The 21607-nt window shown below is 54.2% G+C and overlaps 9 protein-coding genes across 9 annotated transcripts; 5 read left to right on the forward strand and 4 right to left on the reverse strand.

Annotated features, from left to right (window-relative positions):
* Positions 1-31: 31 nt before the first annotated feature.
* Positions 32-597, forward strand: BAUCODRAFT_265228 (uncharacterized protein). Its single transcript, XM_007681983.1, has 2 exons — positions 32-62; positions 112-597. The coding sequence occupies exon 2, from the start codon at positions 203-205 to the stop codon at positions 512-514; it is 312 nt and encodes a 103-aa protein (XP_007680173.1). The 5' UTR covers positions 32-62; positions 112-202; the 3' UTR covers positions 515-597.
* A 78-nt stretch (positions 598-675) lies between these two features.
* Positions 676-985, forward strand: BAUCODRAFT_37797 (uncharacterized protein). Its single transcript, XM_007681639.1, has one exon. The coding sequence runs from the start codon at positions 681-683 to the stop codon at positions 924-926; it is 246 nt and encodes an 81-aa protein (XP_007679829.1). The 5' UTR covers positions 676-680; the 3' UTR covers positions 927-985.
* Positions 986-1064: 79 nt separating this feature from the next.
* On the reverse strand, positions 1065-2238 carry BAUCODRAFT_125841 (uncharacterized protein; the record flags this gene model as incomplete). The annotated part of the gene is made up of 2 exons (XM_007681984.1): positions 1065-1936; positions 2148-2238. The coding sequence occupies 2 exons, from the start codon at positions 2236-2238 to the stop codon at positions 1065-1067; spliced, it is 963 nt and encodes a 320-aa protein (XP_007680174.1).
* Positions 2239-2492: 254 nt separating this feature from the next.
* On the forward strand, positions 2493-3854 carry BAUCODRAFT_151280 (uncharacterized protein; the record flags this gene model as incomplete). Its single annotated transcript, XM_007681985.1, has 1 exon — positions 2493-3854. One exon carries the CDS (start codon positions 2493-2495, stop codon positions 3852-3854), a length of 1362 nt encoding a protein of 453 aa, XP_007680175.1.
* A 698-nt stretch (positions 3855-4552) lies between these two features.
* On the reverse strand, positions 4553-5394 carry BAUCODRAFT_76816 (uncharacterized protein; the record flags this gene model as incomplete). The annotated part of the gene is made up of 3 exons (XM_007681734.1): positions 4553-4808; positions 4871-5105; positions 5163-5394. 3 exons carry the CDS (start codon positions 5392-5394, stop codon positions 4553-4555), a joined length of 723 nt encoding a protein of 240 aa, XP_007679924.1.
* Positions 5395-6269: 875 nt separating this feature from the next.
* On the reverse strand, positions 6270-8356 carry BAUCODRAFT_142432 (uncharacterized protein; the record flags this gene model as incomplete). Its single annotated transcript, XM_007681986.1, has 4 exons — positions 6270-6757; positions 6827-7558; positions 7620-8183; positions 8273-8356. 4 exons carry the CDS (start codon positions 8354-8356, stop codon positions 6500-6502), a joined length of 1638 nt encoding a protein of 545 aa, XP_007680176.1. The 3' UTR covers positions 6270-6499.
* Positions 8357-9287: 931 nt separating this feature from the next.
* BAUCODRAFT_151283 (uncharacterized protein) lies at positions 9288-10029 on the forward strand (the record flags this gene model as incomplete). The annotated part of the gene is made up of 2 exons (XM_007681987.1): positions 9288-9445; positions 9498-10029. 2 exons carry the CDS (start codon positions 9288-9290, stop codon positions 10027-10029), a joined length of 690 nt encoding a protein of 229 aa, XP_007680177.1.
* Positions 10030-11053: 1024 nt separating this feature from the next.
* On the forward strand, positions 11054-18535 carry BAUCODRAFT_159617 (uncharacterized protein). The gene is made up of 2 exons (XM_007681988.1): positions 11054-12112; positions 12171-18535. The coding sequence occupies exons 1-2, from the start codon at positions 11158-11160 to the stop codon at positions 18146-18148; spliced, it is 6933 nt and encodes a 2310-aa protein (XP_007680178.1). The 5' UTR covers positions 11054-11157; the 3' UTR covers positions 18149-18535.
* A 177-nt stretch (positions 18536-18712) lies between these two features.
* Positions 18713-20847, reverse strand: BAUCODRAFT_37803 (uncharacterized protein). The gene is made up of 2 exons (XM_007681640.1): positions 19299-20847; positions 18713-19242 (listed from the first exon to the last, which is right to left on the reverse strand). The coding sequence occupies exons 1-2, from the start codon at positions 20725-20727 to the stop codon at positions 18911-18913; spliced, it is 1761 nt and encodes a 586-aa protein (XP_007679830.1). The 5' UTR covers positions 20728-20847; the 3' UTR covers positions 18713-18910.
* Positions 20848-21607: the final 760 nt, after the last annotated feature.

Raw genomic sequence — 21607 nt, forward strand, 5'->3', positions numbered from 1 at the left:
ACTGTATGAGTAGGAAATGGTCAGGGAGCGCAAGCTCGGGTGCGCTCAGGAGAAAACCGATTGTATGAGTAACTACGGAAGCGACGGCCAAAGCTGAAACAAAAAGGGCAGGCGCAAGGTCTGCTGGCTGGACTGCACGCCGCTTATTGTTTGAGTAGATGTACCAAGAGAGACAAAAAATGCTTCTGACGCGTATCCGCGAATGGCTGCGTTCAACTTCCATCGTCTGCTGACCATTCAGGAACGTTCGCATTGTGAGAGTAATTCATGCCATAGGGCGGGGAATCCCGCACACCGCCCGACATTCAAAGTCATGATTCTTGACTTCCTCACCCTCTCGACTAGCCGCAATTCACTTTCACGATGTGGTCACCCAAGGCCACGAGTGCACAATCAACCCGAGACGCGGGCGCGCAAGAGAGTGTCAGAGCCGAGATGCAGCGCTCCGGTGATGCCTCTCTCACAGCAGCAGAAGCACGCCGGCGAAGGTGGACAGGCTTACGTACCTCAGTAGCCTGCTCCTCCATGCTTACTGCTGCTCAGAATAAATCGGCCAACTCGGTATCGTGAATGCCACACGATTTTGCCGAGGAAGGTCAAGAGCTCGGCGGAAGGTCGCTGTCTTCTACGTGGCGTGCACGTCGCACACTGTACGCGAAAGGCGGAGACAGATTGGCCGGATGCTGAGCGAACAATCAAAGCTTCGTAATGTTATCTGTTCAAGGGGATATATGTCAGCGGCAGGCGAGTGGTTGGCATTAGCAGTGCAGCTAGCGGGAATTGGGAGAGTGATCAGCAAAAAGTATTATCCATCAACGTTATATCAGCCCCGTCTTGAAACATATTGGAACTTCGATTATCATCAAGGGAGAAAGCAGGCGAAGGGGGAGGCAGATTATAACGTACCATTGGTCTGGCGTTCATAGTAGTTGGTTGCAACTGACGCTGCTTCTGGTCGTAAACGCCAGCGGTATCGCGGCAGCAGATGGTCGCGCAGTGAAACGAGACTGCTTGGCCCGCGTTCTCCGTTGTGTGAGTGCAGTTTGGGAGGACGTCAAGTAGACTTACCACCAGCCAAGCTTGCTGAGCCAACGACCCTCCGCTTTCGGCTCCTCTGCTTTGTCCGGCTGTGCAATCGTAGATGCGGCGCGCTTCACAGTCTCGTCGGTCGGCTTCAGTTCGAACAGCCACAGCGTACCGAAATGGTAGCGACGCTCGTTCACAACTTCGAGCCCAGTCTGCCTCGCAGCATCCTCCACCAGCTGGCCAATCTCCCGGTTGAACCAGCACCCATGCCTCTCAGCATGCTTCTCCGCTGCGTTGTCAAGGATCCTGTTCATCCATGGTAGATAGCTTCGTCCATGTTCTAGAAGCAGGATGCGCGACTCCGACTTCGAAAGATCAAGATGCCTGGCCATATTTACAAGGAGCGCAGCTGGAGTTGATGTGCTGCACAGACCCATGGTCTGGAAGACAGTATCGTACTTGTTGCCGTTTGGTGCAAGAGGCATAGCTTCCAAGGCTGAGCCAGTCATGAACCGTACTTTCAGATCACGCTTCAACGTCCCAGCCTCAATCGGCTTCCGGTAGAGCGCATCCCATTTCTTGCGGCAAACGTCAATCATTTGCGGTGACAGATCGATGAAGCTCAGACTTTGAACCTCGCCGTTCTTGGACTTGATGTCGTAGTATCCCAGATTCCGACCTGTACCGCAGCTCACCTCCAGCACGTTGCCTTTACATTGCTGCGCCAGGCGCTTGCGTTTACTGTTTATGCCGCTGATGAGCTCCGAGAACCCGACCTCGGAGTCAAAGTTCGCAGCGGTATAGTCGTAGCGGGCAGCTACATCCTTCTGTCGAGATAGGTCGGCAATGTCGGGGTTATGGCATGGCTGAGAGACGGCCAGTCCGAGCTGGAAAACGTAGAAGCCGAAGCCTACCGCAAAGGCACTCCATACCCAGAATGTGAGAGGTGTCCGAGTCCGCGTGTTTGTTGCCGGGTTGAGGCTCGACAATGGTGCGCCAACGGGCTGAGACCGGTCGATAGGCTCGGCTTTCTCGTTTCGTGCTTGAAAAGCTTTGCGCGACGTGAACGTACGGACGGTCCCTGTCCGCCTAAGTGCATAGACTACATGGCGATGTTGTACCCGACGCAACATGAGCGTCTGTGAGCTGTGGCACTGTATTGTCCGGGTCAGACTTGCGAGAGAAGAGGGTGTAGCAAAGAAAGTCGGACATGCGAGCATAGACCGACCCAGTTCCGTAGAGCCGTCCTTTCGGCCAAGCACTGTGCAGACTGCAGCTCTTGAACCTTCAGTATGCGCCGGCGCGCCCTATGGTAGGTAAGGTATATTCGGCATTCTTCTATCTCACTCTATATCTTGTTTGATCTGGTCTGCCCTTCATTGCGTCCGTTCTTGATTCCAACAATGTTCACGCATAAGTATTCATAAATGATCAATAGCTTGGGAGCTACTCCATCTACCGATATCATGGCTACTGGAACCGCTCCGCTTCATTCTTCTATTCTTATTGTTGGCTCTGGCGTATTCGGACTGAGCACAGCATACGCTCTCGCACAACGCCCGGCTTTCAGGAATACAAAGATCACACTCATTGAACGGCTCGAGTTTCCAGCCTCTGATGCCTCGAGTATAGACTCGTCCCGTATAATCCGGCCAGACTATGCAGATGGAGCCTATGCAGCTCTCATGGCTGAAGGCATGCCGCTATGGCGCGGCGAGTTTGGCGCAGAGGGTAGGTACACCGAAGCGGGACTTTGTCTGGTCACGGACGAGACCGCGGACGACAACGACGAGGATGCGCATTACTACCTTGTCCGCGCTCTCGAGAACGTGACGAAGCGTCTGGGACTCCGGGTGGGTAAGCGTGAGGCAGGCGGGCAGGTCGAGCTTATGGAGACCCCAGAGGCAGTGCAAAGGGTCATGGCGAGCATGGGTGGCGACTGTGGGAGGCGAGGTTATGTCAATTGGACTTCGGGATGGGCTGACGCAGAGGCGGGAGTGAGGCATATGAGGAAGCTGGTGGAGGCGACAGGAAGGGTCCAGTTCCGGACGGCAGAGGTTAGACGTCTACGCTTCGGTGAAGACAAGGTTGAGGCGGTTGAGCTCGTCAACGGCGAAGTGTTGACTGCAGACCTTATTGCACTCGCGACAGGCGCGTGGACGCCCAAGCTCATTGACCTGCGTGGTATCGCCTCAGCTACCGGACAAATACTAGCATACCTGGATCTTACACAACCCGAACAAGACCGCTTAGGCAGCAACCCAACATTATTATGCGAGAGCAACGGAATGTTCATAATCCAGCCACGGAACCGCGTACTCAAGGTGGCACGACACGGCTATGGCTATGCGAATCCAACATGCATCCCCCATCCCGAACGTCCCGAGTCCGGCGAAACGATCACGGTTAGCTTACCGCGGACAAAGCAAGATGATCCCTACCTCGACATTGCACCAGAAGGCGACAAAGCTTGCAGAGAGTACTTGGCCAAGACTATTCCGAGCTTAGCAGACCGGCCATGGACATATACGAGGATCTGCTGGTATACTGACACTCCTAAAGGCGACTGGTTGATTTCTTACCACCCAAAGTACAGCAACTTGTTTGTCGCCACGGGAGGTAGTGGCCATGCCTACAAGTTCCTGCCAGTGGTTGGAGAGAGGATCGTGGACGTGATCCAGGGTGTGGACAGAGACGAGCTTGGCAAAGAGCTTCGCGCGAAATGGGCGTGGCCATCAGCGAAGTGGAAGGAGGATCACATCTGGACGGACGATTGGCGAGGAGGCAAGAAAGGCATGGTACTTGATGAAGAATTAGCTCGTTCATGAAGCAAGCGGTTTCGAGGTTGAGTCGGTGCTTCTTCGTCTCCATTACCCCCAACACACAACTTACTCACACCCTAATGCAGAGCGTGGATTGCTCAAGTGACCTAACGACCATTACGGCTGAGCGAACAGTTACGTCAGGGCATTACTGGAAAGGATGCTAGGTATCTAAAAAGGCGGTGCACGGACCGGGCGGCGGTATGAATGGTTAAAGTTGGCATTCGGTGCACTACCTAAGCCGCTACCATTCTGTGCCAATGCCCTCTACCGCATGCTGGGGCACCGCTCGGGGAGTGCGTAAACGCACTCGGTTTCCGCTGGATATACTAGTCATTCTCGCCTATTGTTTGGAGGCTGTTGAGACAAAGCCTTGCAGCCGAGCGCCCACTGATTTTGCAGTCGCGCTTTCTAGTACCTCATTCTTAGACGCAATCTGTTGTGAAGGCTGGAAAGTCATAATGAAGCCACCAGCCTTTGTTGTGTCGTTATTAACTCCGGGAACACCGCGCCATGCATGTCAAAGCAATGCAGAGATGAAGCGCCGCCGTGATTCGCGTTATGCTGCTCTGTTCAAGCGGACAGCCACTCTCGAACCGTCGGGGTGACCTCTGTAGTCGTTGAGATTGGCATCAAACCTCCAGAAGCGTTGTTGATACAAGCCGATTGTAATACTGATACAGGATGCCGTTGGCGGGTCGAACTCAGGTTTTGCGGAAGTCCGAGAGCACAGGGTAAATGAGCTCAAAAGCCTGATAGATCTCCTCGCGAACCTTGGCGCCGGTAAGAACTATCTTGCCGGAGACAAAGATGAGCAGAACAATTTTTGGCTTCATCATGCGGTAGATGAGACCAGGGAAGAGTTCGGGCTCGTAAGAGCTGAACATGTGATGGCGCGAAGCCAGACCCTCGAGACGGATGGGAAACTTGATGTCGCATGATCCGACAATATTCTGAATCCTACAAAGGCAATTGCGTCAGCATCACTGGCCGTACTGGCAGTCACATACGGCGAGGCATACTTGAAGTCTGTAAACTTGGCGTTAAAGCCAAGCTTCTGAATGATGCGCGCGTACTTGCGGCTAGCAAGCTTGCTGTCATCCTCTGACTTCGCACCAGTCACCACCATCTTGCCAGAGGCGAAGATCAGGGCAGTCGTCTTCGGCTCGCGAATGCGCATAATCACGGCGGCGAAACGCTTCGGATTGTACTCGGCGTTACGCGCATGAAGCGCGATCGTTTTGAGGTCAAGGCGGCCTAAGCGAGGCGTTAGCACAAAGCAAAGCCATTACCACGCTGAGCAGTACGACGTACAGTCCAGGTTCACTGTGGCGACAATGTTCTGAAGAGTAGGTACAATGCCGCTCACTCCGTTCTGAGCGCCCGGTGCAGCTGGCGTTGCGACAGCCGGTGCGCTTGAACCCTGTGTGCCTTCTCCATTCAGTGTAGAAATGGATGATGCTTGCCCGTTCTGCTTCTCGTCGAACGATAATGCCATAGGAGCCGTGAACCGCGCCGCCTGCTCAGCCGTGGAAGGGTGCGTCATGGTCACGCTATGCGGATCCATGTTCGCGACGAGCTCGCTCTCGACCCGCAGCTAGGGTCGTGACGTTACTTGTCAAGCGCCAACCTGATATCCCGGTCCGCCGATGTGCAATCGAAAGGTGGATGGTGGGCCGAAGGTCTTCAGGCAGCGGCCAGGCAGTGATGAATAATCAGCAGAGAGTTACTGTGACGTTGCAGCCCTTTCTGAGGCAGAAGTGCAGTCGCGAGATGCTGCCTTGCGGACACGATGATAACACTGCAAGTGAAGTGTCGGAGCGCGCTTGTTACGCGCGTTTTGTGTGAACTCAGCGACGGATGTGAATGATCCGTAACCGGGCTGAAGGTGCGGAATCGTCTTCTCCGTCGCGAACACAGCAGTCAAGAGGTCGCAATAGATCGAAGGCGCCTGACCAGCAAAAGCCTTCGTCGACGATGATGAAGTGAGCGAAGCCCAGGACGTTTGTCAAAGTTGCGCCGTGAGCGCGCACCAATCGCACAACGTCGGCCTGACTTCGACTTGTGAAGAGGAGAATTGAAGAATGAGGAGAGTCGAAGATGGGTGGGAGTCTGGTTGGATTATCGGCTACGGGAGGGGGGGTGCCTTCCTATGGGGCGATGTCAGGAGGTGGCTTACGGTTCGCAAAGTGAAAAATGCGAAATTTACTGGGGGAAGCCGCGGTTTTATACCCGTCGGCGGGAACGAGCGAGTCAGCCGCCAGCGCCAAGCTTGACAAGCTGGAATAGGCTAAGCGCTCTCTTTCCTTCACTTTCGTCGCGTGAGAACACAACAGGTGGCCTCCTTACCGCATCGGCACCACAGCCTGGTAACGTAGTATCATTGCGACCTATTCTTCTCATACTGTGTCGCTGCTACTTACGATAAGCGCGACAATGTGAGGCCGCAATTGTGCTTGCTGCATTCACCGGAGCAGCGCAAGGCTATGACTCACAGCTTGTGAGAGATAGCAAACGAGACCAATCACGTGCATTCAGTTCGCGTTTGCAAATGACTTGTCGCATGTCGCATGGAGCCTTACCTCTGTTCTACACCTCCCATTTGAGTGTCCACCGAGCGTCGTGTAGTACCGTTGCCAACATTCATCTCGTCAGACCGGTATCTGCGCACCAACACTCCTCCAAAAGGCACACCTCACTTCCAACATGGCCGTGCTGACATTCGCAAACCCATTGGCGCCAATGACAAACTGCTCTCCTGTCTCGTTATATTCCGGAACGCCCACCACAGAAACATTGGTCAGTTTATGCGCCTTCGGATCGCCTGTCTGAAAGAAACTCGCGAAAGCGCCTGTAAACCCGTCGTAGATGAAGGGTTGCTGTTGCTGTATAGCGTTGACTTGGTTCCACTGTACAACACGATTAGCAGACTACGAAGCTGCTAAGTCTGGGAGGACGAAAGGGTGACCAATGCTTACCCATTCCGTATCACTTGCATGTGTCGCCGGACTGATTGTGTACTCGCCCACATAAGCATGCTTGTGGCTTGCGGTGGCCATCCAGAACGCCGGGCAGGCAAGGACGGTATCCCTGTAGATTAAACCTGCTCGGACGAAGGTTGTGTTATAGCTCAACTCCTCCGCCGTGCCCGTAGTGGGATACAGCGCCTCCACCGTCCTCAGATTCTGTCCCGAGAACTGCGGCAGATATCCTCTCAGCCATGCTTCGAACGACGCTTCCGAATTATTGTACGATGGAGAGCCCGCCAACGCGGTGTTAATGGCGTTCTGCAGCCCAGGAGGAACAAAGTTTTGCCCTTCGTGTAAGTTATACATGCCCCAGCCTAGGTCAATATTCACCTTGCCCTTCACCGTAGCCAGCGAAAGTGGCTCCGCGATAAAGCTCCCGTCAATCACCGGCGCCCAGGTGTAAGAAGAGGTATTGTAAGTATGACTTCCGCTGACATACAACGCTGCAGTCCGAATCGTCTGGACGTCGACCGTCTTCAGACACTGCAAGGAATTCGGGCCGGTGCAGTTGGTAAGATTTGCCATGGTGTCGTAGATGGACTGCGCTTGCGGATCGTCGTAGCGGTACGTCTTCGGCCAGAATGGACTGAAGGCTAAGGCTTTGGTGAAAAGGCGTGGTTGTGTGTTGCCGGAGTTTGCGATGACTTGCGCTACTACCGAACCACCGCCGGCGGATTGCCCCTGCCCAACATCAGTACAACGCCTGTGGAAAGGAGGAATACCTTGGTTACGGTAGACTCACCCAGATGCTAACATTTCTCGGGTCTCCACCAAATGCTTGGATGTAATAGTGCGTCCATTGCAGCGCCGCCTGCTGATCCAGCAATCCAGCATTCAAATCACTTTCCTCATCCTCCGCCACTTCCCTCCCGGGCAGTAACCCGAAAGCGTTAACCCGGTAATTGGGGTACACGAAGATGAAGTCATTGCTCGCACTTGCATTCAGCACCGGATATCCCGCTGGCGGAATGGTGAAGCTTCCGCCGCCTTCGATAAATCCTCCGCCAAAGAAGACTACCACTACTGGGCGTAGAGGTTGACCTGTACTCCAGGGACGGCCGTAGAGACCGAGGTACAGACAGTCTTCGCTCCCATTGACGGTACGCTGAGGGCAGAAGTCAAAGGGTTGAGTGCTGTTATAAACACCATTTGTGATGGGGAGGGGCGGCTGAGGGGCGCGGAAACGGTTGACGCCAGTGGGAGGGGCGGCAAAGGGTATCTTGGTCCAGTAGGAGAGGTTGTACGTGGAAGAATAGGCGCCGGTGAAGGTGCCGTAAGGAAGAGTGGCGGTCAGGATGCCTTGGCCCTGAGCGGAGGAGAAGAAAGTGAGGAGAGTTGTGAACAAGAGCAGATGCATGGTGGACGAGAGAGAAGGTAGAGCAATACTTGCCTCACGAATAGATTAGGTTCCCCAATTGCAAGTGTTGGGTCGTTATATACTGATTCAACTGTCAGTTCTCGCAATGAGCTACTGCACATCTTGTAGCTTGGACTGGACGATCCGGAGAATTGAAGGAAGATGGGGTTTGAGTTGTGTTCGTCTTCGGGCAAGTGTCGCCCGAGAGACGTGTGATATCTGCGGGAATACGAACCGATACCGCGTTGATGGTGCGTCTAGGCTTCACTGTGCAGTAGCAGTCAGATGTTCCCTGTGTATGCAGGAAAGTACAACTGCAGCAGAGACGAGAGGTACCCGGTGGGAGGTCGGGACTGGAATCGGCGGCACATATGCAGCCAGCCGGTGGACATTGTCCCGCATGCAAGGGACCAATTACGAGCGTGGCCTAGAGAGTGCGCTTTCATGTGCAAAGCACACCTTCAAGCGGATATAGGACGCTGCCTTGTACCGCGTTCGCCGATACTCTGCGCCGACAAGGTGGTGTAGGCGAGGATGTGGATGAGATAAACAATATCGAGGGTCGTCCACACCCATTGAGACTAGGGAAGATCTACACGGTTTCAATACTACAAGAAGATGTCGCTTGCGCGGCTTCAGTTGAGATGGGGTTCCGCATGTTCAAATATGGTTCACGCAGTTGCTTGCTCTGACGACCTCATTGCCCATCACAATAGACGTCGCCCGTATGTCTACTCCTCATCGTTCTAACCATTTCCCTTCACTTCCTTCTCTCGCCAAGGCTTGTTACCTTCTTTCAGACACTGGCTTGACTGAGCTTGTATCTCACTTGTTATCATTTATGCATTTGCTACCGATGTTGCTTCTCCATCCAGACTTGCTACCGCTTCATTTGATTCTCCCTGTCTATTACTGCTCGAGCTCAGCAGCTCGGATGTTATGGTCCCTCTTCGACCATTCCTTACTCACCCAACGTGCTGCTCATTTCGAGCGCCAATACGAACAATCCTAAATAACGGAGGCCTTCTTCTACTACCAAGTTCAATGACTACCATGGTGACCAGAGGTATCGGCAGTCACTGCATTTGGATGTTCAAGGGCAAAGAATGGCCGATCCTGATATGTGGCGACGACATCCTTCCGAAAGACTTCTTTGGCCGTCGCCGACATAGTGACGAAGTAGCAGCTATATTGCTTGGCCTGCGAAAGTAGTAAGCCAACTGTCCCTTCAATGCAGGTCAGCTTCATTGATCATGTACTCAGCATCTGGATTCTAGAGTGTAGTCTCCAAGACATTGACCCGCACAGGAAGTACCTCGAGCCTTCCTTCTCGGACGAACCGTGTGCTGCCGATGACGAAACAGCTAAGCTGGAGAAGCACCGTCGAATTGCCTTCGAACAGGACTTGCAATTATGGGGGACACCAAAGTTTTGGAAGAATTATATTGCCGGTGAACGCAAAGCGCGTAGACTGCAGCGCTCAATCTCCACGTCGAGCAGAGGAAAGCGTAAGCGGTCTACTAACAGCGCCGAGACTGCTGTGTCAAGCGGTCGAAGTTCCAATGACGCGGACACGCACCCCAGCACTTCCTCGCACAAGCGTCGCAGGTGTGATTCCAGTGGCTCTCTACCAAATCCGCAAACGACGTCTGTCAGAGGCGGCTCATCCATTGGCCGCAAGAAAGGGGGTTGCACCGTCGCTGACGTTGACGGAATTGTCGACACGGACGACCTCGTCAGATCAGTAGAGCAAGAGGTCCACGACCATCATGACAAAATCCAGCATGATGTCTAAGATGATCTGCGCAGGCGGTATGAAAAACAAGTCAGCGAACTTCCGCCAAGGTAAACTGCGTTCCCGTTAGCTTGCTTCAATATCGCTGACAGTACGTTAGCAGGATGGGCGAAGACTGCACTATCTAGGTAGGAAAGGATGAGACGCCCTTCTTGGTCTCACTGACCGCAGTCGGTAACTGCGATCTTCTTGCCGACCTGGTGAAATTCGACGATTCCAAGGCAGCCACGTTTATATTCCTGAGGATCTCGGGGTTGCTGGGCTCGACTTCGTTCCCATCGCAGACTACACGCGCAGCGAAGAGTTTGCGCCTCGGCTGGTTACAGGGCCAAACTCGCACCTCATGCTGGAGAACGCGTTGATGCAAGAGCGTAAAGGCGAGATGGCTCAACGTATTGCGATCGTCTTCAACACTGCCTCCAAGCTACAGATGGGAGGCCTGCAGAGCTAGTGATGCACAAGCTGCATGCCGTCCACCCACTCTCTCCGTTGGCGCTCCTAATGGTCACAACGACCATTGCTGCCAGTAAGCTTTGGAACAAGGAGATTGAGGATGAGGTTGAAGGATGGGTCGTCGATAAACTTGCGGATTGCTGTTAGAAGTTGATTCAGGAGCATGGCAAACCGCTTGCACGTACGATGCGCAGTAGCGAATCCTTACGGACTGCTGTGATAGACAAGTTGGCGTCGGATCCGCGTGCCGGCTATCGCGGGTTTCAATATGGTCCGCAGCGGCACGTTCTGACCATAACGATACCCAGTGGTTAGTGGTGGCCATGCGCAGAGGGAACCATCTCTATGCATTGGTGCAACCGTCTTTAGGACATGGTAATCGCCCGCGTCTTACTTGAGATAGGCACTCATCAACATCATGGCGCTACCAAACACTGGCCATTCCATGTTCCTGTGTTGTCGTATAGCTTCCTGAGGCTGCCCCAGTCGGTCACCCGTTCCCTCGGGGTGTGCCGAGCGCCAAGCCGCGATGGAGACGTGAAGCCCGCTGCATGATCGGAACGCATGAACTAGAAACGGCATCAACACTGTCAATGACTGCTAACGCGCCCGTACACCTCACTCATACACGCAGCCGTCTGCGCGCGCAGTTGATCCGATGTGCGCGCTTCACCAATGAACCGCCCCCTCTCCTCCTCACCTCACAAACCCCCCAATACCGAGAGCGCAGGCCCCACGTCCGCCGGAGCAGGAGGCACGAGATCACATCACTCGCCGTGGCCTGCCCTACAGTCTAGCAGTCATCGTACTGGTCTACCGCCCATCGCTATAGGACCGACGTGGCCAAATAATCCCACACCGAGCATATCGCGGAGTCCATTCTCTCCCACCCACTCCACCTTCACCCACAATCAAGCGGCCGCCAACCGGTATAGCAACAGCTGGCAGTCATTCGCTACGAGTGCACAGCCACTTCAGTCACCATCTGCGTCTGGTCAATATACTACAAGCTCGGCATATCCTGGGCAGCGCTCACGTGCTGCTACTGGCGCGTCTAGCCCTCGAATAGCATCCCCACTCACTGGTCTGTCGTCGCCGTTCCAAGCAATCAGCGGCGGGGCATTTGGTGGCGGTGGAGGCGCTGCTCGACTAGCACGGCACTCACCGTCACTCTCAAGCTCCACGGTTGGCTCGCCTACCTCCAGCGGAGGCGGGCAGTTGAATAGCTTGCTCCTCACTCAGCTCAACATCTTGTTGAGTACTGTCAAGGACTCCAACTTCGATTTACAGGCGGACAAGATACGAAAACTTCTCGATGAAAACGGCATGGAGCTGTTCGAGACGTACTTCAGACGGCTTTTAAGCAATAGCTGGTCGCTTGTCTTCCCACACCATCCAAGGCCAGCGAGTTCGCAAGCGAATGCGGAGACATATCGCTTACTAGAGCAAGAAGTTCAGAAGTTGAGAACGGACCCTCGGCAGGCGGAGAGAATAGCCTCAGCCTTCGGATCGCATGACCTCGACATTGACCTCACTGCGTTTGCCGACCATTTCCAACTAGATCAAGTCACGCGGGCTGCACTGCTCTTAGCGTGTAGATTAGCTGCCAATGGTGACTTGCGCTCAAGAGGTATTTTAATGAATTGAGCTTGGCCAAAGACACATACACTGACATCAACTCTCTACAGCCGACCAAATATTGACGAGCAATACACAGCCTTTCCTCTCCACCCTTGCAAACCCACCATCTGGCCCAACCGGCGCGATTCACGACGATGTCTCACCGCAGGTCTTAGCGCTGATTATCGAACGTCTTGATCAGGATCCTCCCCACGAGTGGAGCGAGCGGCAAAAGGAGGACTTGAGCTACGCAGTAAAGGTTCACTATCAGAAGCTGAACAGCAGACTGCCACCTGCAGTGGAAGCAGCCATGTATCTGAATGAGCTACTCCAGCTCCCAGACAGTAGGCTTGCCAGAGTAGTGCAGCGAGCAGGCCCGCGTGCCACCGCAAGTCTGGACGCTTGCAGAGATATGCTCGCCGTGGTCGAGACTAGGGACATCTCCTACCCGCAAATAGCGAATGCGCTGCTGTTTCTGGTCATTAGCCAGAACGGAGAAGCTTACGATGCAGGCGTATTCGTGGAAGGCCTACGGCAGCATAAGGCTGGCCTGAAGATTGACTGGACAGACGTCGTACAAGGCTTCGACAAGGAGCACTTGCGAGTAACGAAGAAGCAGTTCCTCGGCTTGTACAATGCGCTGCTCCCTCTGGCGCGAGAGTACGCGAACTTCGACATCCAGCACCTTTGGGGCGGTCAATGGACCTTCCCAGCCACCCAACTCAGCTTCGTCACTGCATTCCTGTCCACGACCTCGGAAGAGCTTGATGTTGCTCAGATACCAGACTTTAGACAATGCTTCACTCTGGCCGACTACGCGGATGCACCCGAGGGCATCAAGGCATATGCGGCAGAAGCCGTCAAGTATCCGCTTGTCTCGCGCGACGCCACTGAAGCTCTGTTCGTCATGATCTTCCGGTCTCAGGAAGCCTATAACGAAGCACAGATGCTCAGCATCCCGGAGACGATCATCAACCCGAACATGACAATCTTCCTTTGCGCCGCATCAGCCGTGCCAAAGCCGTGGGGCGCATTGCAGGATCAAGCGCTTAAGCAGCTCTTTTATCCCTTCCTCATGAAGCAGCACCCTAATTACGACTTTGTGATGCATTCACTATGGATGCACGACAAGACGTGGGTAGCGCAACGGCTTGTTGAATTTTATCAGACGGACAGCACGCTACTCGGACTTGTTCATGAGCATGCAGTCGAACATGGCTGGCTGGACCTGTTGCTCACCATTCACAGCAACTTCGCCCTTGACTTGGCTGCGTTGGCACATAGTAAAGGCCAGTACGATATTGTGGAATGGGCGCAGCCGCTCATTCATCAGCTCGGCCATGGTCCGTTTGCAAAAGCGTTATTCGACTTCATGCGACCGAAGCTGGACGACGAGATAATCACTCAGAAAGAGCGCGTGCCGCCGACGACTGTGCCGCTGTCGCTGAAGACTGTGTACGCTATGCTGATGCTTTTGGCAGAGCTGGTGAGAGAAGAAGAGCTCGGCCCTTTCTATCGGCAGTGCTTGCAAACTTATCCACGCCTCTTCAATTACGGCGAGAACGACCGCCGAGATTCCATCTTGGAAGCCAATTGCGCCAACGGACACGCTCTTCCTGAAGATGCCGATGAGAAGATGCAAGAGCGCTACAAGAAGATGTACGGCGGGGAAGCCACTCCGGACGACATCAAGAACGAGCTGAAGGTGCTCAAGGAGTCGGATGATCCTGCCGACCAAGACCTTTTCGCCGTCATGCTGCAAGGACTATTTGACGAGTATAACTGCTTTGGAGAGTATCCTTTGGAGGCACTCGCAACAACTGCAGTTTTATTCGGCGGCCTGTTAGCATACCACATTCCTTCCAGTGTCGCCGAACATGCCGCTATTTTTATGATTCTAGAGGCAGTCTCGGAGTACGGACCAGAGGATTCCATGTATAAGTTCGGGTTGCAGGCAATGGTCCACATGTCTTCGAGACTCAAGGAGTGGCCACACGTGGCTGAGCGCATCACCCAAATACCAAGCTTGCGAGGTACTCAGGTTGTACCCGTTGCGGAAGCCGTTCTGAAGGAGCTGCAACAGGAGACTTCCGGCCTCAATGGAGATACTGTCAATGGGCTCACCAACGGGGCGCTAGATGAGGAGTTTCCAGCTGACTCTCCCACGCCGCCGTTCACCTCCATTCGTCCTGACCCGCCGTTGCAAGCAGAGATGTACGAAGAGCCGAACGAAGACGTTTCGGACAAGGTGATGTTTGCCCTGAACAACGTTTCGATGAGGAATTTGGACGAGAAGTTCAAGGACTTGGAGACTCTGGAGGAGACTCACCATCAGTGGTTCGCGAAATACTTGGTCGAAGAGCTCGCCAAGTCGCAGCCAAACTTCCAGAGCCTATACCTGCAGTTGCTGGAGAAGTTTGACCGGAAGATGCTCTGGGCCGAAGTGCTGCGAGAGACATACGTCAGCTGCGCGAGGATGCTCAATGCGCCATCGACTATGGAGAAGATGCCCGAGCGACAAAGCCTGAAGAATCTGGCAGGCTGGCTAGGCGCACTGACGCTGGCGCGCAATCAGCCGGTCTTGCACAGGAACCTTTCGTTCAAGGATTTGCTGATTGAAGGGCACGACACACAGCGATTACTCGTCGCTATCCCATTCACTTGCAAAGCACTTTGGCACGCTAGGGTGTCGAAGGTCTTCCGACCGCCAAACCCATGGCTTATGGAGTTGCTAGGTCTGATGAGCGAGCTTTACAATACCGTTGACCTAAAGCTCAATCTCAAGTTCGAGATCGAGGTCTTATGCAAAGATCTGGACCAAGACATCAAAAAGATCGAACCGCTGCAGATCATACGCGCCAGGCCGCTCATGCCAGAAAACAACTTGCTTCAACCGTACGTCGGCGATGGCGGGCCGGATGGTTTTGGCGACATGCACCTTATGCAGCTTTCGAAGCGGCCGCCGAACGAGCGCTTCTCACCCGAAGCGGTCATCCAAGCACTGCCCGATCTTGGCGGTATGCTCCAGATCCCTACAGCCGCCGGCAACATCACCCAGCCTCAGCTCCGTGGCATCTTCGTGAACGCTGCCCAGCGGGCGATCTATGAGATCATCGCGCCTGTGGTAGAGCGATCCGTTACCATTGCTGCGATCTCTACGGCTGAGCTGATCCAAAAAGACTTCGCTACCGAGGCCGATGTCGAGAAGTTGCGCAATTCGGCGCACACTGTGGTGAAGGCGCTGTCTGGCAGTCTCGCTCTGGTCACCTGCAAGGAGCCTCTCCGCATGAGTATCATGAACAACATTCGTATCTTCGCACAACAGAACGTGCACGACCCACTCCCGGAAGGCCAAATCATCATGTTCGTCAACGACAATATCGACACTGTGTGCGGGCTTGTTGAGCATGCGGCAGAGGAACACTCTCTGGCGGAGATTGATGCGCAGCTTGCGCAAGCAATCGAAGAGCGCGAGCGGCACAACGAACAAAGACCAAATGAGCTGTTCAACAACCCGCCCGTTAGTCGCTGGGCGCAGCTGATTCCGGAGCCGTTCAGACAGGATCCGCAAGGTGTCAATGCGAACGGGCTCAACCGCCAACAGCTTGGGTTGTATGAAGACTTCGGGCGTCAGGCAAGGATCACACCAACGACGCATGCGAACAGTGTGTCGCAAGATGCGAGAGGACAGCTGCCGGATATGTTAGCTGACACTTATCTGCCCAACCTGCCTACACCTGCTGAAGCGCCTGCGCTGCCGAGACCGACGCCACAGCTGCAACGCTTGCAAATGCAGTCCGCGCAGGGCCAACACCAGGTTAACGGTTACAGTGACGGGCCAGATAGTGGACGGCGGATATTATCTCTGCTCCACGAACTGCAGCAAGCGGCACAGGAGGCGCAAGAAGACTCCATCAACGAAGTCGGCGAAGCTACGGCCATCAGGCGGATCTTCGAGCAGCTCATAGCTCTGCTCGACTCCTCCGTGCAGAGGGATGAACTTACGATTGCGGCAGGAGAGCACTGTCTCTCGGTTATTTACCATACTGCGCAAAAGCGTCTTGAGGTCGAAGTGTTTGTTCGCTTGATGGCACAGCTGTGCCGGATGTCGACGCATGCAGCCCGGGTTCTGATGATGTACTTGGCAAACCAGGAGGACGACAAGGCTTTCAACGCCATAGCTGTGGTGGCTTTGGCCAATGAAGGTATGGTCGACCTTCAGCATGTCGACATCCGGACCGCGAAGGCACTCAAGCAGAAGCGGCCGGCAGTTGTTGGCTTCCTTCGTCAGCTGCTAGAAGAGACATTGATCAGCGAAAATGCGATTGCGATGCGCACCGATTTTGTCATGACTTACGAAGGGATTAGCCAATGGCTCGCGGAAGATCCGGACAACGAGAGCCTCCGAGATATCATGTCGAGACTGCAGCTCGAGTCTACACAACAGAACGGTGTGCCGAGCTCACCGCAAGATGACGAGCGGGATCACATCGAATACGTCTTCGAGGAATGGGTTCGCATGCAGCAGCGCAAAGACATCCCCGAGCACAGACACGTTGCTTTCCTGAAGCAATTGAACAAGTTCCACATCGTGGATAACCCGGAGAAATCCGTCGTATTCTACCGCGCCTGCTTAGAAATGGCGGGCTCTGCTTTCGAGCGAGTGACGAACGCGCCGTATGCGACACCAGATGCTGCATATGTACACATCGACGCGTTCGCCAGGCTTGTTGCGTACTCCGTCCTCTATCACAGTCCGATCAACGGAGAGGCACCGCATGACAAAGCACGTGTGTTGGGCGGCGTCATTGCATTGATTGTGATGGTGATGGCGGACCATCACAACAAGCAGCGAGAGCGGTGGAATTCAAGGATCTATTTCCGACTTTTCTCATCGCTGCTTTGTGAGCTAAATGACAAGAGACACTCGATGAGCCCCGCGGAACAGCAAGCTATGTCCCAAGAAACTTTCGGCAAAGTATTGCTGCTCTTGCAGCCGCGATACTTCCCCAACTTCACGTACCCGTGGTTAGCTCTTATCAGTCACCGCCTTGTCATTACCTCGTTCCTTAGCGGAGCCGGCAGGTCCAACGGCGGGTGGGCGCACTTTGCTGGCATACTTGGCACGCTGTTTGAGAGCCTCGGGCAGCTCTTCAGCATACCAGAAGCGTCCACAGTGATCCAAGACTACTACAAGGGCGTCATTAAGTTTTTGCTTACGCTGCACCACGACTTCCCGGAGTTCTTGGTTGAGCACCACTTCGAGCTGAACAGTAGCATACCTCACGGTCTGGCGCAGCTGCACAATATAATCAACAGTGCTGCACCGAGGCCAATCGAGCAGCCTGACCCGCTCACACCTGGTCTGAAGATCAACAGGCTGGAAACGATCCGTTCGCCACCTATCGTGCACGGTAACCAGGATGTGCTATTGGCAGAGCTCGGTATTAAGGATGCCATTGACAGGGTCTACGAAAGTGGCGACATCAGCAATGATGATTTCAGCAAGATTCTGGACGCGCTCGCGTTGGGAGATGGTCCGGCAGATGCACGACGCGCGAATGCGTTCGTCATCTACCTTGGTATACAAGCTACAACGTCCTCGTCGGTCTTCTCATCTGCAGCGCCGCCCGCTCGCTTGCTCGAACGCCTCCTCCGCGAGAGCCGCCCAGCTGCCCGTTACGAGCTGATATCGGCAATGATCAATCAGGTCCGCTACGTCAACGCGCACACGCACTACTTCTCGACTGCGCTACAGCACATGTTCACGGTAGCGGCGGAAGACTTACAAGAACAGATTATGCGCGTCATGATGGAGCGGCTCATAGTGCCGAGACCGCACCCGTGGGGGATCATCGTGATGATACTGGAGTTGGTAAAGAACTCAACGACGGATCTGTGGGAGCTGCCATGGTTGAGGAATGCGTCCCAAGTGCAGAGCATGCTGATGAATCTGGCCCAGAGCGCTCCGAGCCAAGGCCCGGGAATGTTACCAGGACGCTTGCCGCGGAGTCCGTTGGGACCACCAACGATGCTTCAACACTAATGAGATAGCTCGGTAGCGGAAGAGTCGGACAAGTAGATAGAGGGGAGGAGAACTGGAGCTACAATCTGCTTCAACAAGCGCGGAGCGAGGGACTGTTCTGTGGCTTATGCTCTCTTCGAACGGGGTAAAAGCAAGCGGGCGGCGTTGGTTGCCTTATATCTCCGACGTGGGACACAGCAGGGTGGAGCATGACGAAGGCCATGGATGTACCCATAGCATCAGAGGGAGTTGGAGCCAAACATTTGGCAAACATTCGATGTACACTACTGCATAATGTATTCCTACACCGTCTCTGTCCGAACCTGAGGCGCATTGGCAGCGAGAGCCAGTAGCCCCATCGCGCAAGTAGTGAAGGAGTCTGCTCTCCTTACCACCATCAAGCCATTGCAACCATCAAGTCGTTGCAATCATCAACTGAATGCACGGTGCTATAGCTCGTCATAGCATCCTTTGGATTGTAAAGTCAACCTGGAGGTAATCGAATCAACTAGCCGTCATCCCACCCGCCACTTGAATGATCCGTCACTTGTCTGGACTGACTGAACGCTGATACTGTGCATTACTGGACCGTTGGGTGACACGAATCAGTGACGTAGGTCTTTAAGGACAAGCAGTCAGATAAGACCGACAGCGTGTACAAGGGTATCTAAGGACATGACCTCGTTAATTACCGTAAGAAGTATAAGAGCATCGTAACCTCCCGCCTGAGTCTCGTTCAAGAAGACAGTCTGAGCGTCATCGTGTTCGGCTTCCGCCCGTCCCTCATTGCGTCTGCTTCGCCTTGGTAGTGTCGCGTTCGGCGGGCTTATCCTCCATCTCGTGATCCGCCAGTACCTCTTCCTTAGCCTTCTCCGTCTTCTCACCGACCGCTTCCCCACTGTCCGTTTGTTCCGCAATGGGTTCAGCCTCGCCGGTCGCGGCTTCCTCCTCTGCAACATCCTCATCCTCGCCTTCTTCATCCGTGACGTCCACCTCAATGTCATCGTCATCGCCTTCAACTTCTTCGACCTTCCCTCCATCTTTTTTTGCAGCTTCCTTCGCAAGCCTAGCCTCCTTGCCGCGCTTATGGCAGTACCAGAAAACGAACATGAGGACTGCCGCGCCGTTAGCGATCAACTGCCACGCTCACAGGATCAGCATGTGGACTTACTGAATACACCCAGCGACATGACCACATTAGTAGTCGATGCGAGGAACGGAAAGCGCGTTTGCAGGAAGGTAACGACGTTGCGGAGGATGCTGGCTACCGCTCCTTGTTGACTTACCAAGCCCTTCAGTCCCGGAATCGTACGCTTCTTCTTCTGGCCCTCCTCGCCGCCCTTCTCGGTCTTGTCGAGCTTGGACTCGGCGGTCTTGAGGCTTGGGTCACCGCCAGACTGCTTACTGGCTGCCTTCATGCGCGCTTGCATATCGGCCCCTGGCTTCTCGCTAGCGGCTGCCAGGAGTTCTGGTCCGAGCGTGGTACCAAGCTTGGTTGGTAGCGATTTGACAAGAGTCTGCACGAAAGGAGGCATGGACTGGAACTGCTTTTCCAGCTCAGGCCCTGCGTCACGCATGAGCTTTTCCATATCCTCGTATGCTGTCGGACCGCCGTTGATCGTGTCTTTCAGGACCAGAGCGAAGCGTTCGTAAATCTTTTGCGTCTCTCCAGAGAAAGCGAAGACACGGTTGTTAATGCTGCTCATGTTAAGGTTGTCAAGCAAGACGGAGACTTCACGCTCCTCCTTCTCTCGCGTCTTCTCCTCGTTGATTGTGCCGTCTTCGTTGTATACGGGCTCGGGTTTGCTGTCTTTATCCTTGGACTTCCAAGACGCCGGCACAGATGGTATGGAGGGTAAGGCGGAATAAGTCGCTGACGCATACTCCGCCCACGTACGGCCCTGAGCGTGCTCGCCCACTTGACCGTCCTTCTGCTCTTTGCCAGCCTCTTTTGGCTCTTCCGGCTCTTTGCCAGCCTCTTTAGACTGTTCGTCAGGCTTCTGCTCGCCAGCTGCGTCTTTCTTCCCGCCGTGGAGAGTTGGGAGATACGAAGCCCACGTCCTCTTGTCTCCATCTTCGCTCTGTGCCTTGTTCCCCCTGTCTTCCTTCTCTCCCTTGTCTGAGCCGCCGACGTTGAAGCCTCGAGTCGCAGCTTCTGCTTCTTCCTGGCTTGGTAGCTCAAAACCCTTATCCTTCTTAGACTTGGTCGCTTTCGCTGCAGGAGCCGAGCTTTCTTCAGGCACCTGTTCTGGTGGGTCTGCTACATCCTTCTCTGCAGCCTTGTCCGCTTTGCTGTCTGGCTTAACGTCTTGCGCGCCATCCTTGATATCTGGTTGTGTTTCGGGTACTATGACCTGATCCGCACTTGCGCCAGCCTTCTCAACTTCCTCCTCGGATGCAGGCTTTTCCTCGCCGTCCTCGGTGATCTTCGTCGGAGGCTCGTCCTTTGCCGCTGACGGCGCTTCGCTTGACGAGATCTGTTTGTTCAGGAACTTCTCATCCTCATCATCCAACACTGGCTTCTGCGGGTTGGTCTTCTCAAGCTGCTCTTTGTTCTTCTTCGCCCGTGCAAAAGATGGGAGCGAGAAGTAGGAAGACATTTTCTATTACAATGACAGGAGATGAAATAAGGGATAGCACCTGATTGAGGATGTAACCAGAGCAGAACACTCTTCCTACCTGTAGCTATCTTGTGCCGCCCATGGTGCATAAAATGCGCGTCAACAACCCTACGTCACTGTACATCGCAGATCGATGGTTGTGTGTGTGGCGGTGGCGTGATGTACGGGCGAGCAGATGCACGTGAGGGCACAGTCACGGGCGATGCCAAGAAGCCGCCTTCCTTCTCTCGACCTCACTTCACGTCTTGTTCTGTCGCACGTCGAGCATCGTGGATCCGACGTGCAAGTGTTTGCGAGGTCTCCTGCATCCGACTTGAGAGTGTACGGAAATACTCCTGATCCAATTTGTGCACTCGGATAGTGTCTGCTCACCATCGGGCGACACCGAAACGTAAATGCCTCACAGACGTGAATGGCTCAATGAGAGCTCATCGCTGGCTATGGTGCTGGAACGGCCGAGAGTACAACAATCGTACATGGCTTATTCGTTACGTTCCCCCATGCCACTGTTCCGGTTGTCTCGCACTTGGCCAGCGTCGTTGCTGCCTTTGGAACTAATTACCTTTCGAAGCAAGCGACCCGATAGCGACGACGTTGTCCTGGGCGGCTAAGGAAAGACTGTTCCCTCTGTCTGTACTGCCACTGTAAAAGGAAGGAGTGACTGGCGAAAACCTGTTTCCCTCGATAACCCGGGCTGTCGCCGGCTGCTTCGAACGCTTTCACGTGCTACTAGAACTCGTGATCTGCTCTACCATGCGGGCAACAAACACCAACCTTTGTGTGTATAACGTTTGTCGAACGAAAATCGACCTGACTCGAACATAACAGCTCTCAGCGGCACTTCTCTCAGAGCACCAGC

The sequence above is a fragment of the Baudoinia panamericana genome (assembly GCF_000338955.1).
Source record: "Baudoinia panamericana UAMH 10762 unplaced genomic scaffold BAUCOscaffold_12, whole genome shotgun sequence".
NCBI lineage: Eukaryota > Fungi > Ascomycota > Dothideomycetes > Mycosphaerellales > Teratosphaeriaceae > Baudoinia > Baudoinia panamericana.

Bases quoted from the DNA above. Each gene is read 5' to 3' on its own strand.
- BAUCODRAFT_159617 (XM_007681988.1), top strand. From the start codon at position 11,158: ATGAACCGCCCCCTCTCCTCCTCACCTCACAAACCCCCCAATACCGAG. The intron at 12,113-12,170 runs GTATTTTAATGA...AACTCTCTACAG, and splicing joins TGGTGACTTGCGCTCAAGAG to CCGACCAAATATTGACGAGC.
- BAUCODRAFT_37797 (XM_007681639.1), top strand. From the start codon at position 681: ATGCTGAGCGAACAATCAAAGCTTCGTAATGTTATCTGTTCAAGGGGA.
- BAUCODRAFT_37803 (XM_007681640.1), bottom strand. From the start codon at position 20,727: ATGTCTTCCTACTTCTCGCTCCCATCTTTTGCACGGGCGAAGAAGAAC. The intron at 19,243-19,298 runs GTAAGTCCACAT...ACGGCGCGGCAG, and splicing joins CATGTCGCTGGGTGTATTCA to TCCTCATGTTCGTTTTCTGG.
- BAUCODRAFT_265228 (XM_007681983.1), top strand. From the start codon at position 203: ATGGCTGCGTTCAACTTCCATCGTCTGCTGACCATTCAGGAACGTTCG.